The 15049-nt window shown below is 39.3% G+C and overlaps 1 protein-coding gene across 1 annotated transcript in view; it reads left to right on the plus strand.

The window, feature by feature from the left end:
* Positions 1-15049, plus strand: part of LOC130918517 (ankyrin repeat domain-containing protein 13C-like) — a 43114-nt gene that overhangs the window by 14882 nt on the left and 13183 nt on the right. Inside the window, exons 4-9 of the mRNA XM_057840260.1 lie at positions 8071-8156; positions 9663-9708; positions 11640-11706; positions 13625-13769; positions 14100-14231; positions 14397-14558. Of these exons, the coding sequence (XP_057696243.1) occupies positions 8071-8156; positions 9663-9708; positions 11640-11706; positions 13625-13769; positions 14100-14231; positions 14397-14558 (638 nt within the window). The remainder of the gene's footprint in view (positions 1-8070; positions 8157-9662; positions 9709-11639; positions 11707-13624; positions 13770-14099; positions 14232-14396; positions 14559-15049) is intronic.

Consider the following 15049-nt stretch of genomic DNA (forward strand, 5'->3'; position numbering starts at 1 on the left):
CGTTCAAACCACTACACAACTGGATTTAAGTGTCCGATCGCGAGTGGAAACACAACAACAACAACACAAAAGATGATACATACAGGCGTTGCCTCTGTAGATATTAACATTAACAAAAAACGTAGGCTCGTACAAGTGTTTCCCTCTCTCACTAACTCGCTCACTCACTTGGATGCGGCATTTCTTCTTTGGGTGTAAGCGCGCTCTTCTTCACGTGAGTGCGTTCTTCTTCGCGTAAGGAAGCGCAAGGGCGCCCCCACTTGAGCGTGTAAGCGCCACAAAAACTAAAAGGCATGCAATTCAATGTAATGGTAAAATAATACACGTTAACCCAGTAGTCCTCAAACTGCGGCCCGCGGCCCAAATACGGCCCGCCTCCACATTTGGTCCGGCCATTTTGAATTTTTTTTTTTTTTTTTTCTCAATCGTGTTATTTATTTCCTGGCCTTTTCCTTGAAGAATTCAGAGAGGGTTATTTGGTTATTATCTATTTAATTAATAGTGTTTTTATTATTAATTATTATTATTATTATTATAAAGAATCCAGAAAGGGTTATTTGATTGTGGCTTTCTGAAAAACAATAATTTTTTACATTTATGCACTTCTGCAATCGTCACACTTTTTCTGTTACAAACTGACCCCGGCCCCTCATCAGAGAAGGGAAAAGTTATGTGGCCCTCACAGGAAAAAGTTTGGGGACCCCTGCTTTAACACATATTGCCAAAGGCAGAACAACAACCTATCTGCCGATATATACCAATATTTTTTATTTCTATTAGATAAATGTTTCAGTAAAATGTTACACATTCTTGTGTATTTGCCACTTATTGCCACAGTTAACATTGAGGCTTTGGGCCTCTTTTGATCTCGTTGTGAGTTTGTAAGGTTGTGACTTCTGATTAAACAAACTCGATGCCAATCAAAACGTTTGTTCTTCTTTTTCCCCAAATTAGAATCGATAAGAGAATCGATAAAGAATCGAATCATTAAGCAATATCGATAATGGAATCTGAATCGTAAAAATCCTATCAATTCCCATCCCTAGTCTTGTATGTCTTCCATTTTCTAATAATTGCTCCCACAGTAGATTTCTTTACACCAAGCGTTTCACCTATTGCAGATTCAGTCTTCCCAGCCTGGTGCAGGTCTACAATTTTGTCTCTGGTGTCCTTCGACAGCTCGTTGGTCTTGGCCATAGTGGAGTTTGGAGTGTGACTTACTGAGGTTGTGGACAGGTGTCTTTTATACCGATAATGAGTTAAAACAGATGCCATTAATACAGGTAACGAGTGGAGCCTCGTGAGACCTCGTTAGAAGAAGTTAGACCTCTTTGACAGGCAGAAATCTTGCTTGTTTGTTTGTAGGTGACCAAGTACTTATTTTCCACTCTAATTTGGAAATAAAAATCAAACAATGTGATTTTCTGTTTTTTTTTTTTTTTTTTTTTTTCTCCACATTCTGTCTCTCATGGCTGAGGTTTACCCATGTTGACAATTACAGGCCTCTCTAATCTTTTCAAGTAGGAGAACTTGCACAATTGGTGGTTGACTAAATACTTATTTGCCCCACAGTATGTGAGGACTGTCAATCTTCCCCGTTTTATTCCAACACATTGTCAAGGACAGCAAGGTGGCCTTGCTGCTGAACTTGTTGCTAAATCCAAAAAGTCCCACACTGTGGTAGAGACATTAATACTATCTGCCTGCAAAGCCATTGTCAGCGAATGCTCGCCCCTGATACGGTTGATGATATTGCTAAAGTCCCCCTGTCTGATAATTCTTAGCTTTTCAAGCCTAACTGTTATGAAAAATAAAAACGGAGAGAGACTGAGAGCTGTTGAAGAAGATTCCTGCCAGTATATAGGCTTTGTGTTTGTCTAAACAGGCTCAAGTTTCACACTGAGAATGTATAAATACTGAGAAATTATTTCATAATTAAATATACAATACTGTACAGAAAGTAATTATGGAACATTTTTGCTTTGTGGTGTGCCGCAGATTTTTTCCAATGTAAAAACGTGTCGTTACTCAGAAAAGGTTGAAAAACACTGCTATAGAAACAAATTATGGATTATTGAACAAAAACTTTAATTGAACAAGGCAATATAATCACATGTCCATCCTGAATAAATGTGACATATTGGGTGTTTAGTTGATCACATTGTCTGCATATTGGCATTTTCTGCTACTATCAGGCATTGTTTGGCCGTGGCAAAAATCTTTACTGTGAGTGCACTTGTTTCACACATTTTTACATTTAGGGGTTTTCTAAGGATGAGGTGTCTTACAGTTAGTTTCCTGACACCTTTCATCTCAGAAAATAGGCTGTGTTGGCACGCCGTGTCACAACTGATCTCCACTTTCCGACCACCGGGATATCAAATTGAAAAGGTGCAAAGTTGCAGCAGTATTGAGACAAAATTCTGCTTCCAAGGCTGAATCGCTCAGGGGAAAAAATGTTTGTCTGGGCCTGCCGCACGTTGTAAACACCACGTCATGCTGACCTGCTAGTAGCAGGCTGCATTCAAACTGTAATCTCAGGCTATTCTTAGCATAAAATGTTTTATGAAAGCTCTTATTATATGAAGTTATTTTAACCATTGTTTGTGACCTACATTTTTACCAATCTCACCCATGTGTCAGCTGATTTTTTTCTTGTGTGGATTCAGACTAAAACGGAACGAAAGTATATCTCGTAGTAAGTGTTGTCTTGAGTTTAGTTATGGATGTTTGTCAATTTGTGCCCTGGCTTGCCTTATTTCCAAGTTTGAGCACGTTCAAGGCAGACATGCTGTTTAGTCGTGAGAAGAGGCTTCTACTCGTTTGTGACAGACACTAATTAGTAGTACTGTGGTATTTGGCATTCGATAGATTTGTCCGCAAACTGGCAGCTGAATTAAATTTTTTCTCTTATGTATGCCACGGCAATTCAGAGGAGGCACAGAAGCTGGACGAACAAAGAAAACGTGTTTGAAACCTGCTACGTTAATTTAATTGAATTTTATTTAACCATAGATATGTTTCAATTTACTGTGAAAGACTAGACCATAGACTTCATAATGTATTGACGGGGCGCGGGGCCGATAAACAGGGGGCCTGCATTGTTGGCAAGGCCGTCAAAGTTGACCGATTGGAATCGCAGACAAAGACCTTTTTTCATTGAAAATTCTTGAAAATAAATCCTTAAATCCCTGAATTCTTTACAGATATGGACGTAAAACAGTCTCGATTATTGGTTAAAAGCAAAAAAACGTGCAGTTACAATTTATTTTCCGTAAATATGTCAAAGTACAATGCTAGTCTGTTACTGAATGTAGCTAGCGGCCGCCTTATGTAAACAGAGCTTTTCCGGGGAAAATTCTTGTGAATAAATGCCTAAATCCCCGAATTCTTTATAGATATAGGCGTAAAACAGTCTTGATTCTTGGTTAAAAGCAAAAAAACGTGCAGTTAGCATTTATTTACGTAAAATTGCGAACTATGATGCCAATGCAGTCGCGGCTAATTTCTCCCATTGATTTTTTTCACGTTTCAAAATGCATGCATGGTACGAAAAATATAATAACTACCTTGAATCCTCGAACAAATCACTCCTGACAGAATCCTTCCTGTTTGTATGCGGTACAGCTTTCATACTTTTTCAACAGAAATCCGGCGTTAGACGCTGCGTGCATGTATTTGTGAATAGCTCCTCTTGATGTGGGCGGCCCCCTACTTGAAGGCGAGGCGCAGTGCATGACCGATCTGAGCCGTCAATACGGCTAATAATATGAAATCTATGACTAGATATGGTGCGGGGTTACCGGAAAAGGCCATCAAATCAGCTCCAGAAGCTTAGAAACAATGGAAAACAAACGTTTAGAGCATGTACACACTATGTGGTAAACAGACGCATTTGTGCGGTGTGAAATTAAATAATCTTTGCAAATACTATTCAATATTTTGGTTTCACATGGAAGGGTATTCCGGATGTACCACTTTTCTGCCAAATTCTGTACATAAACTGACACTTTTCTTCAGACAATCCTTTAAAAGGAGATTTACTGAATTAACAGAAAGGTTAATCTGGAGCTATAGGTTAACATCCCTGTATATGATCACCCTGGGAATTGACCATTTTAGAATTCCAAACATTTAGGGTTGTCTATCAATTGTATCCAGCTTCTCAGTTGAGTGCCACGTGATGCCTGTGTCAATATTGACCGTTCTCTGGCTCTGGGAGGACTGCCAAGAAGGCCTTAGTTGGTGTTGGAAAGCTCACCCACATGGGTCTTAATTCCCTTCTCATTAGCTTGTGGAAGTGAAATATCTCCTAATGAATGCCAGGAAAGTGTACTAATCAGCATCCCAGTGAATTAGTGTCAGGAGAGCGAGTTTGAGTGAACGTTGATGTGGCCTGTGGACTAGTTCTTTAGTGTTATCCGACGACTGGGTGGTCTGTGAGCAGATACATCTAACCTTGTCCTGCTGAAATGTAGTGAGACGATCAGGGGAGCCTCAGCATGACTTGTATATGCTCATTAAGCATGTGAGTCATAAAGGCACCCTCATCCTGTGTCTGTATGCCAACCTACAGATAGTGAGGCCTGTACTAATTTTGTGTTGCCTGTGTAGGGTAAATTCTTAGCAGAGGTGGGTAGAGTTTAGGGGTGTGACAAAATATCGTAATGGTGATATATTGTGATACTTTGTATCCCAAAATGTTATCGATATGCTCCTGTCAAGAATCGAGATATCGTTTTAAAAAGGTGTCAATTAAAAAAAAAAAGGCTGCCATTGACTGTGCTCGACACCCAATCTATTTAGACTGGGAACGTTCGTTCATTCAAAACCAGAGCATTCAGTCATTCGGTCCGATTTTCAGGGCATTTACAAGTCACTAGCTTTTCATTTTAGGGCATTTATAGGTTGAGTTTGAGTCACTGCCTATTTATTTGGGTGTTACCCTGGTCATTTCCTGTTCTCTAACACAAAATAAACAGCACGTGACCCATAAAATACCCCAAAATCAACAGGAATTAACTGAAAATCAACAGGTAAATGACCTTAAATGACCCAAAATTACTCATTGCCTGGCATTGGCTGCTACTGACGGCCATAGACGTTCAATCCTTATGAAGTGGGGAGGGTGGCAGCGAATAAACGAATGTTCATTCATGTTCAATCCAGTTCAAATGGATTGGACGTCTACTAGTGATAAACTCATTACAATTCACAGCAGAAGCTTGTTTTTCTATTTATTAGATTTTTGTAGAATATCCTAGAATGATTTCCTGACCAATGTATTGAAAATCATTGTATCGCTATATCGATCATCGTTATCGTGAGCTTTGTATTGCAAATCGTATCGTATCGTGAGGTACGAAGAGGTTCCCACTCCTAGTAGAGTTGCCAAAATTTTTACTCTAGTAAGAGTAGCGTTACGTCTACATAATATCACTCAAGTAAAAGTAGTTATTCAAAAATTAACTCAAGTACAAGTAAAAAAGTATTTGTTGAAAAGAGTACTCAATTAATGATTAACATTATGAGTAACCGCTAAGTGTCTGATTTATTTTAAATGCGGTGGTATTTCGACACACGATCTTTTCGACATCCGACGTAAAATTTGACTCGCCATTTGTTTCTACCTCCGAAGACATGCTCGAAATACGATGATTTATGAGAGCGCTGCTGTTCCTTTGTTTTACCGCAAGACGGACACACAGTGGATTTTCTTGTAAGAGAAAGCAACATGGGTTTCAAGAAACTTGGAACGTGCAGGTGGCGAAAAAAGGAAAAAGGTGATACTTACCATTGAAATGAAGATGGAAACGATAGAAAAATATGAGCGTGGTGTGCGCGTCCGTGAACTGGCTCGACAATACGGCTGTAGAACGTCTACGATCTCAACGGTCCTCCTCTGACCTCCGTTTGCCGGTTCTTATAAGTTAAGGTGCCATTTATTATTGTTGTAACATAGGCAAGGATGTCACCAGCTTCATCAGGTTTTTAATCATTTCAGAACTTGTGCAGCACATCACGCCTACTGTCCCACGCAGTATATGCCAAAAACAACAGGACATTAAAAGTGAAAGTAAAATCTCTACCGCACGCACTTATCTCTCTGTGACGTCAGCCACGCGGTGCGTTCAGGAACAGCACGCAAAACACATCCGCCACATTTGAACCCGATTCGTTACATTAGTAAAGGAATTATTATTATATTATTATTCCGATTTTTGCTATGTGTAATTGACATTTTTAATGGTACCAGCAGTATTTTTTAAGGATTTAGTTTAGGTTTTCAGGGTGCGGAACGAATTAATGCAATTTTAATGTATTCTTATGGGAAAATCCTGCTCAATATACAGTACAACAATTTCGACTTACAAGGTCCTGGAATGAATTAACTTTGTGTGTTAGAGATACCACTGTAATGGTGTGTTTTTTCTCAGCACAGCTTCATCTGTATGAACTGTTATTATTATACTGTACTATAACCTATTGCATGACAATAACAGGCCAAAAAGATGAAACAAAAATCATCGAATTCATACCAGAACAACACTATGAAACATCACCTGTTCAAAGAGCATGAATGCCCTCTAATGGAGAAAAAACGTTTTGACCTCTGATTGGTATAATGGAGTCATGTGGTTATTGTTGCGACGTCTTATTGGTGAAACTGAGACTGCCACTGTCAGCATCTCTGGCAATAATAAAGTCAGTATGTAGAATTAAGAGGAAAAATGTAACGACTCTAATGTAACCCAAAGTAGAGAAGTAAGAGTAGTGTTTCTTCACAGATCTACTCAAGTAAAAGTAAAAAAGTATTGTGTGATAAAACTACTCTAAGTAGTAAAATTTTCTCAAAAAGTTACTCAAGTAAATGTAACCGAGTACCGTATTTTTTGGACTGTAAGCCGCTACTTTTCCCCCTCATTTTTAATCCTGCGGTGTATATTTCAGTGCGGCTCATTTATTTATTTATCATTTGTTGATTTATTTGGTTTAAAACTTTATTTGGCAGTGTCATAAGACCGTCATAATTATCACAGTATCATGGGAATTACTGAATGCTTATGACAGATGTCATTCAGTGTCATCCGGCAATTTATGTCACTAACTCCTTTTTACATCCATTCAAAAGTGAGATAATGTGCTGGATGACACTAAAATACATCTGATATAAGCATTCATTAATGCTCATGACCGTGTCATGTCATAATTATGATTGTCTTATGACGGCGCCACTGTCAAATAAAGTGTTACCAGATACCATAACTAGCAATTAATGAGACAACTGGAACAGTGACTGAAGAAATAATTAGCACAGAACATGAATTTTGATTGTTATTTACATCTGTAGCGCTGCAATGCATGCTAGGAGGCATGTTGGATGACAACAGTTTTGATAGCAGGTGGCAGAAGAGGTTGACTGTCTCCCCCTAGGGAGCATTAATGGCCAAATGAAGCTTCTTGAAGCTTTGCAGCCAATTGGGTCAAAGCTTCATGGTGGTTCATTTGGTCTTACGATAGTCTCATGATGCCGCTGTCAAATAATGTGTTACCGGTTAATATCTTTTGGAGTAAATATCGCATAATACAGTGAGGACAGCTGCGGCTTATACTCCAATGCTGTTTATCATTTAACAAATGCCGTTTTCTTGGAAAATTTGGTTAGTGGCAGCTTAATAGTCAGGTGAGCCTTATAGTCCAAAAATTACGGTAAATGTAATGTGTTACTACCCACCTCTGATTCTTACATTAGCTATTTAGTAAACAACCAAAGTAATTTGTTTCTCATGTGAAAGGTGGGAACAAATACGTGTGTCAGGAATTTTCTTAATTCACGATGAGGAATTGCTTTACATGGGCACCCAGAACTTTGGAACCATGCTGCTTTTCTTCTTGAATAAATGTAATAGATGTTCTCACTTGCTCTCTCTGTTCTGTAACTAGGAATTCCCACTTTTAGTGCTCCATGAGATTAAGGCAAATGTGTGGATTTGGGATGCAGGATTCATGATGTAAGTGGCTTATGGTTCCATTTATTAAATTGTTTTTGTTTTCCCTGACTTATTTCAGTAACTGCACTGCTGAGGAAGCTGAAGCAGCAGTCCAGAGAGAGTGTAGAGGACAAAAGACCAAAGTTGTTAAATGCACTGAAAGAGGTACGTATTACTTATTCACTTGTTCTCATCTTCTTTTACATGGACTAATTACTTAAATCAACCAATATGTGGCCTACATGCCATGCAAGCTACAACCAGTTCAAGCAGTTTAACTGATATATCTGTGATTGCTGTCGCTGTTAGCATGAATTGTTTTTCATTCATTATGCATGCAGGCCAATCTGTCTGCACGAGGAAATTTTGTCCTCACGCTTGTATCTTTGTAGAATGAGGTTATAAGCGGTCAAATGACAAGCGTATTCATCTTATTTCCAGGTCAGATGTGTAATAGTGCACCCCCTAGAGGGACATGGTGCAGATGGGCAAATATGATACTGTACTTCAATTCTCTGTGCTTAACTAAGTGTAGACTCAACATTTTTATTTCCTCTGGTTTATATTCCATCATCATACTCTGCCGAACGTTGCTTCACCTTTATTTTTCTTATATATTTTTAAACTTAATGATACAGACTTGTTGCTCCTCGGTATTTCATGGATCAGATGACGACCCTTGACGCTCAGTCCATTTTGATCCTTTCAGGCCATCAAATTTCTGGTTCAGATGTATGTGTTTCTTTGAAATTGTGTTCCCTCCCACAGTTTTAATAATAATACTACTAATAATAATACATTTTATTTCTAGAGTGCTTTTCAAGCCACATAAAGACGCTTCACAAGACAGATGGAATCACAATACCAACAAAACAATCATAAAAAGATTAAAAGCATGATAAAGAGAAGTAAAGATGTCACAGAGCTAGGGATTGTGGTGGTAGGAAAGAGTGGGCAGGTGTGTTTTGAGTCTGGATTTGAAGAGTGAAAGGGTAGATATACTGCGAAGATCAGAGGGTAGGGAGTTCCAAAGCTGGGGGCACGGTTACTAAAAGCTGGAACCAAAGGTGGAGAGACGGACACGGGGACGGAAAGGTGAAGGATAATGGAGGAGCAAAGTGGACGGGGTGGATTGTTTAAACAGAGTAGATTACAATGGTAGGGAGGGGCCAAGCCATGGAGCGCTTTGAAGGTAATGATAAGAATCTTGTAATTGATTCTTTGTTTGACTAGAAGCCAATGAAGTTGACGGAGGATGGGGGTGGTGCGTGTGTGGCGGGGGTCCGACTGATGAGGCGTGCTGCTGAGTTCTGGAGGAGCTGCAGTTTTTGGAGGGAATTGTTTGGGAGACCAAAGAGCAGTGAGTTACAGTAATCGAGCCGGGAGTTTAATAGACTACAGACCAGGGTGGAAGCGGTATGGCGTGTGAGGGAAGGGAGTAGACAAGAAATATTGCGAAGGTGGAAGAAGGAGGATCTGGTGATGCTGTTGATATGTGACCGGAAGGAGAGCGTGCTGTCAAGGATGACACCCAGACTTTTAACATCATATGTGAAATGTAGGACCGTTTAGTATCCCAAGTATAAGGCTTGCATCAAGTTTAATGTTATTGATATTGTCTATGCATATTGCTTTTCCAATCAGCTCAGTTTGACATGTTCTTCTTTTTAGCTTGGAGACTTTTACTTGGAGCTTCACTGGGACTTTCAAAGTTGGGGTGAGTCAAGATCACCCACATCCAAGTTGTCCTGGGATTTAGAGTTGGATTTCTTTTGCTTATTAGCCCAAATGCACAGAAATATGCATCACAGCACCAAAGGCAAAAGTAATGCGATGCATCAAAATTTTGATGTTTTGTGCTAAGGGTGCCAAACAATCAAACATTTTACTACTCTCGGTTAGCTACTATTGCTGGTATATTCGTTATACTGGTCCTTTTCAAAAAATTACCATATTGTGATAAAGTTAATTATTTTATTTAATGTACTGATAAACATTAGAAATTCATATATTTTAGATTCATTACACACAGCTGAAGTAGTTCAAGCCTTTTATTGTTTTAATATTGATGATTTTGGCAAAAAAGTCAAGAAAAACCAAAAATCCATATCTAAAAGAATTAGCATATCATGAAAAGGTACTCTAAAGAAGCTACTAACCTAATCATCTGAATAAATGAATGAACTCAAAACCCCTGCGAAAGATTTCTGAGGCTTTTAAAAACTCCCAGCCTGGTTCATTACTCAAAACCGCAATCATGGGCAAGACTGCTGACCTGACTGCTGCCCAGAAGGCCATCATTGACACCCTCAAGCAAGAGGCTAAAAGACAGAAAGAAATTTCTGAGCGAATAGGCTCTTCCCAGAGTGTTGTATCAAGGCACCTCAGTGGGAAGTCTGTGAGAAGGAAAACGTGTGGCAGGAAACGCTGCACAACCAGAAGAGGTGACCGCACCCTGAGAAAGATTGAGGAGAAGGGCCGATTCCAGGCCTTAGGGGACCTGTAGAAACAGTGGACGGAGTCTGGAGTGAAAACATCCAGAGCCACCGTGCAAAGGGGCGTGCTGGAAATGGGATACAGCAGGTGCAGCATTCTCCAGGTCAAGCCACTTTTGAACCTGAAACAGCGGCAGAAGCGCTTGACCTGGGCAACAGAGAAGCAGCACTGGACTGTTGCTCAGTAGTCCAAAGTACTTTTTTCAGATAAAAGCAAATTTTGCATGTCATTTGGAAATCAAGGTGCCAGAGTTTGGAGGAAGACTGGGGAGAAGGAAATGCCTGAAGTCCAGTGTCAAGTACCCACAGTCAGTGATGGGCTGGGGTGCCATGTCAGCTGCTGGTGTTGGTCTACTGTGTTTTATCAAGGGCAGGGCATAATGCAGCTGGCTATCAGAAGATTTTGGAGCACTTAATGCTTCCATCTGCTGAAAAGCTTTATGGAGATGAAGATTTCATTTTTCAGCACGACCTGGCACCTGCTCACAGTGCCAAAACCACTGGTAAATGGTTTACTGACCATGGCATTACTGTGCTCAATTGGCCTGTCAACTCTCCTGACCTGAACCCCGTAGAGAATCTGTGGGATATTGTGAAGAGGAAGTTGAGAGACACCAGACCCAACTCTGTGGATGAGCTTAAGGCCACTATTGAAGCATCCTGGACCTCCGTAACACCTCAGCAGTGCCACAGGCGTATTGCCTCCATGCCACGCCGCATTGAAGCAGTCATTTCTGCAAAAGGATTCCCAACCAAGTATTGAGTGCATAGCTGATATAATTAATTGAAGGTTGACTTTTTTTGTATTAAAAAAAACACCTTTTTTGTATTGGTCAGATTAAATATGCAAATTTTTTTAGATAGGGATTTTTGGTTTTTCTTGACTTTTTTGCCCAAATCGACAATATTAAAACAATAAAAGGCTTAAACTACTTCAGTTGTGTGTAATGAATCTAAAGTATTTGAAAGTCTAATGTTTATCAGTACATTACAGAAACTAATGAATTTTATCACAATATGCTATTTTTTTAGAAGGACTACCGGTAAGTATTTGCAGTAAATGGCTGTCCTTATTTGCCTTCTAAATGTATTCTTCCCACTATAAGTTGTGTTGTTTTACACATCTTTCATCTGTTCATCTTTCATGTTGCAGTGCCCCTGCTCTCCCGAATTCTACCTTCTGATGCTTGTAAGATCTACAAACAGGGGCTCAACATCAGGCAAGTCATGTCAGCCAGTGTACACCAGAGCAGTAGAAGAAATACAAATAGAAAATCCTTTATTGTCTTTGCATAGTGTACAACATTTAGCTTCCAACAGAGACGTGTTTTAAAAAATCCATAAAGAGGCATCTTTACACACGTTTGTCACAGAGCATTTTAATGTCTGAAATTTTGTGTTGTATGGGTATAGTATGGTTGGATATATTCTGTGAAACCTTTCCTGTATGTTTCATACACTGGTGAATAGGGATGGGAATTGATAGGATTTTAACGATTCCGATTCCATTATCGATCCATTATATTGCTTAACGATTCGATTCTTTATCGATTCTCTTATCGATTCTAATTTGGGGGAAAAGAACAACAAACGTTTTGATTGGCATCGAGTTTGTTTAATCAGAACTCACAACCTTACAAACTCACAACGAGATCAAAAGAGGCCCAAAGCCTCAATGTTAACTGTGGCAATAAGTGGCAAATACACAAGAATGTGTAACATTTTACTGAAACATTTATCTAATAGAAATAAAAAATATTGGTATATATTGGCAGATAGGTTTTTGTTCTGCCTTTGGCAATATGTGTTAAAGCAGGGGTCCCCAAACGTTTTCCTGTGAGGGCCACATAACTTTTCCCTTCTCTGATGAGGGGCCGGGGTCAGTTTGTAACAGAAAAAGTGTGACGATTGCAGAAGTGCATAAATGTAAAAAATTATTGTTTTTCAGAAAGCCACAATCAAATAACCCTTTCTGGATTCTTTATAATAATAATAATAATAATGATAATGATAATAATAATAATTAATAATAAAAACACTATTAATTAAATAGATAATAACCAAATAACCCTCTCTGAATTCTTCAAGGAAAAAGGCCAGGAAATAAATAACACGATTGAGAAAAAAAAAAAAATTCAAAATGGCCGGATCAAATGTGGAGGCGGGCCATATTTGGGCTGCGGGCCGCGGTTTGGGCACCCGAAGAAATGCCGCATCCAAGCGAGTGAACGAGCGAAGTGAGAGAGGGAAACGCTTCTATGAGCCTACGTTCTTTGTTAATGTTAATATCTACAGAGGCAACGTGTTGTTGTTGTTGTGTTTCCACTCGCGATCGGACACTTAAATCCAGTTGTGTAGTGGTTTGAACGATGTGCTAATGCTAGCGAACGAATGCTAACCATACTGTTATTAGCAGCTAATCATCGCTGATTTACGTTGATGCAAACCTGTTTGTTATTGGGGACGAAATTGATTTGTTTCATTTCTATTTTTAGTTTCACTCTTCAAGTGATGGTTGAATAAAGTCAGCAAATTTCCCAACGTCTTCTGTATCGTCATTTCGGTGTTTAGATAGCTGTATAGCTGTCTCGGTGAGGACAGTGCAGTCTATTCCCTCCCGATGCAGTTATCTCCACCTTGCAATGACTGCAAGTTGCTTTGTTGTAATTTTTCCTCGTGAAGTGAAGACACACTTTCGAGCGTTCGAACCTACGTGCTGTCATTGTTATGTTTATGGCTGCAATGCTCGTGCTTACCCGTCGTAACCTTTCATTATCACACTCTTTCCTGGTGAAGTGTAGTCCAACTTTGGAGCGAGTAGTTCTTGGCGCCATGCTAGTTTGATGCATCTGGACAACAAGACACGTCACGACGCAATACGCGTCTTTAGGAATCGTTAAAGGGATCGTTAAGGCTTTTTCGTTGTGATGTCGAGGCCTCGAAACACTCGGAACCGGTTCCGAATTGGAATCAGATTTCGATTCCCATCCCTACTGGTGAAGACACACCCTAAAGATTAAACACGGTTTTATTTTTAGTGTTTTAGTTGGTAAGTCTTGTAGAACTACCAGAAATAGTTTATTAGTTGTTAGTTTTAAATAGTTGTTTGACTCACTGTTATTGTTTGCATGTTTATAGACTGGACACTACCTTGATAGATTTCACGGATATGAAGTGTCAACGGGGGGACCTTAGTTTCATCTTCAATGGGAATGCTGTGCCTTCAGAGTCTTTTGTGGTGCTGGACAATGAGCAGAAAGTGTATCAGCGGATACACCATGAGGTTTGTAAGGCACTGAAACCTAATATTTTTCAATGTTCATTAATATTGCATTTTTAGAATTTCAGGCAATATGATCGTTGAACCAACCATAAATACAAACCATAAGAAATTTGTAAACGGGCCTAGAGTATAATTTCATTTTAAAGTTGCTTGCTTGTTATCCACATTCTTGTGCCCCCCACCCCCATTATTATTGCAAGAAATGAATGATTCAAAACTGCATAGTATAAACACTTATCACTCTGCATACAATGGAATGAGCTTCATTACGAGATACAGAATCCGCAGAGTCTACAGGATTTTGTTGACTCTCGCGGTTCACATCCACAGGAGTCTGAGATGGAGACAGAGGAGGAAGTGGACATTCTGATGAGCAGTGACGTGTACTCAGCCACACTCTCCACCAAGTCCATCACCTTCTCCAGAGCACAAAGCGGTTGGCTCTTCAGAGAAGACAAGACGGTTGGTCTGAGCTGTCAACATCATTGATGGAAATATGGAGATTAGACGTGGGATATTTGAAATTGTCACAATGGGTGTTTCATTTGTAGTTCTAGGGGGAAATCGGATGTTTGATAATAAAATAGTACTTCATTCCCATTGATTAAATCATTTTTCCATCTGCAGGAGCGTGTTGGAAATTTCCTGGCTGACTTTTACGTTGTGAATGGGCTGGTACTGGAGTCCAAGAAAAGGCGAGAGCATCTGAGCGAAGAGGACATCTTGAGAAATAAAGCCATCATGGAGAGTCTGAGCAAAGGAGGAAACCTCGTTGATCAAAACTTTGAGGTGAGTCACGGCATTAGCAGGAAACCACAACTTTTAACAACACTTTGTGGAATTTATACTGTTTTTAGGGTATTGTTTAACTAGAAACTAGGGATGTCCGGTCGTATATTTTTGCACCCGAGTGAGAGTCACCTGATTTTGAGAATTTTCCGATACTGAGTCCTGATCCGATTCTGAAAAAAAGTTTTTGTTCCCCAAAAAAAAAAAAAAAAAAATTCCAAACATGTTACTGTCCCACCATGCCGCCTTCATAATATGAATTATTTTTTAAACAAGAATAATGTAGAAAATGCTTGTCTTTATTAAATGCTTTATTTATGTATTTATTTTTTAATTAATATTTTAACATCTCACAAATAATATACATTCTACTTACAGTGATGAGTGAGTATAGTCCATTTCTTAATTCCATACATTTTTTTTAAGGAAAACAAAAAAAAACGCACAAGAACTTACAACATTTGGGAGCACATCAGGTATTGTTTTCTCAC

Source organism: Corythoichthys intestinalis, chromosome 7 (genome assembly GCF_030265065.1).
Source record: "Corythoichthys intestinalis isolate RoL2023-P3 chromosome 7, ASM3026506v1, whole genome shotgun sequence".
Classification (NCBI taxonomy): domain Eukaryota; kingdom Metazoa; phylum Chordata; class Actinopteri; order Syngnathiformes; family Syngnathidae; genus Corythoichthys; species Corythoichthys intestinalis.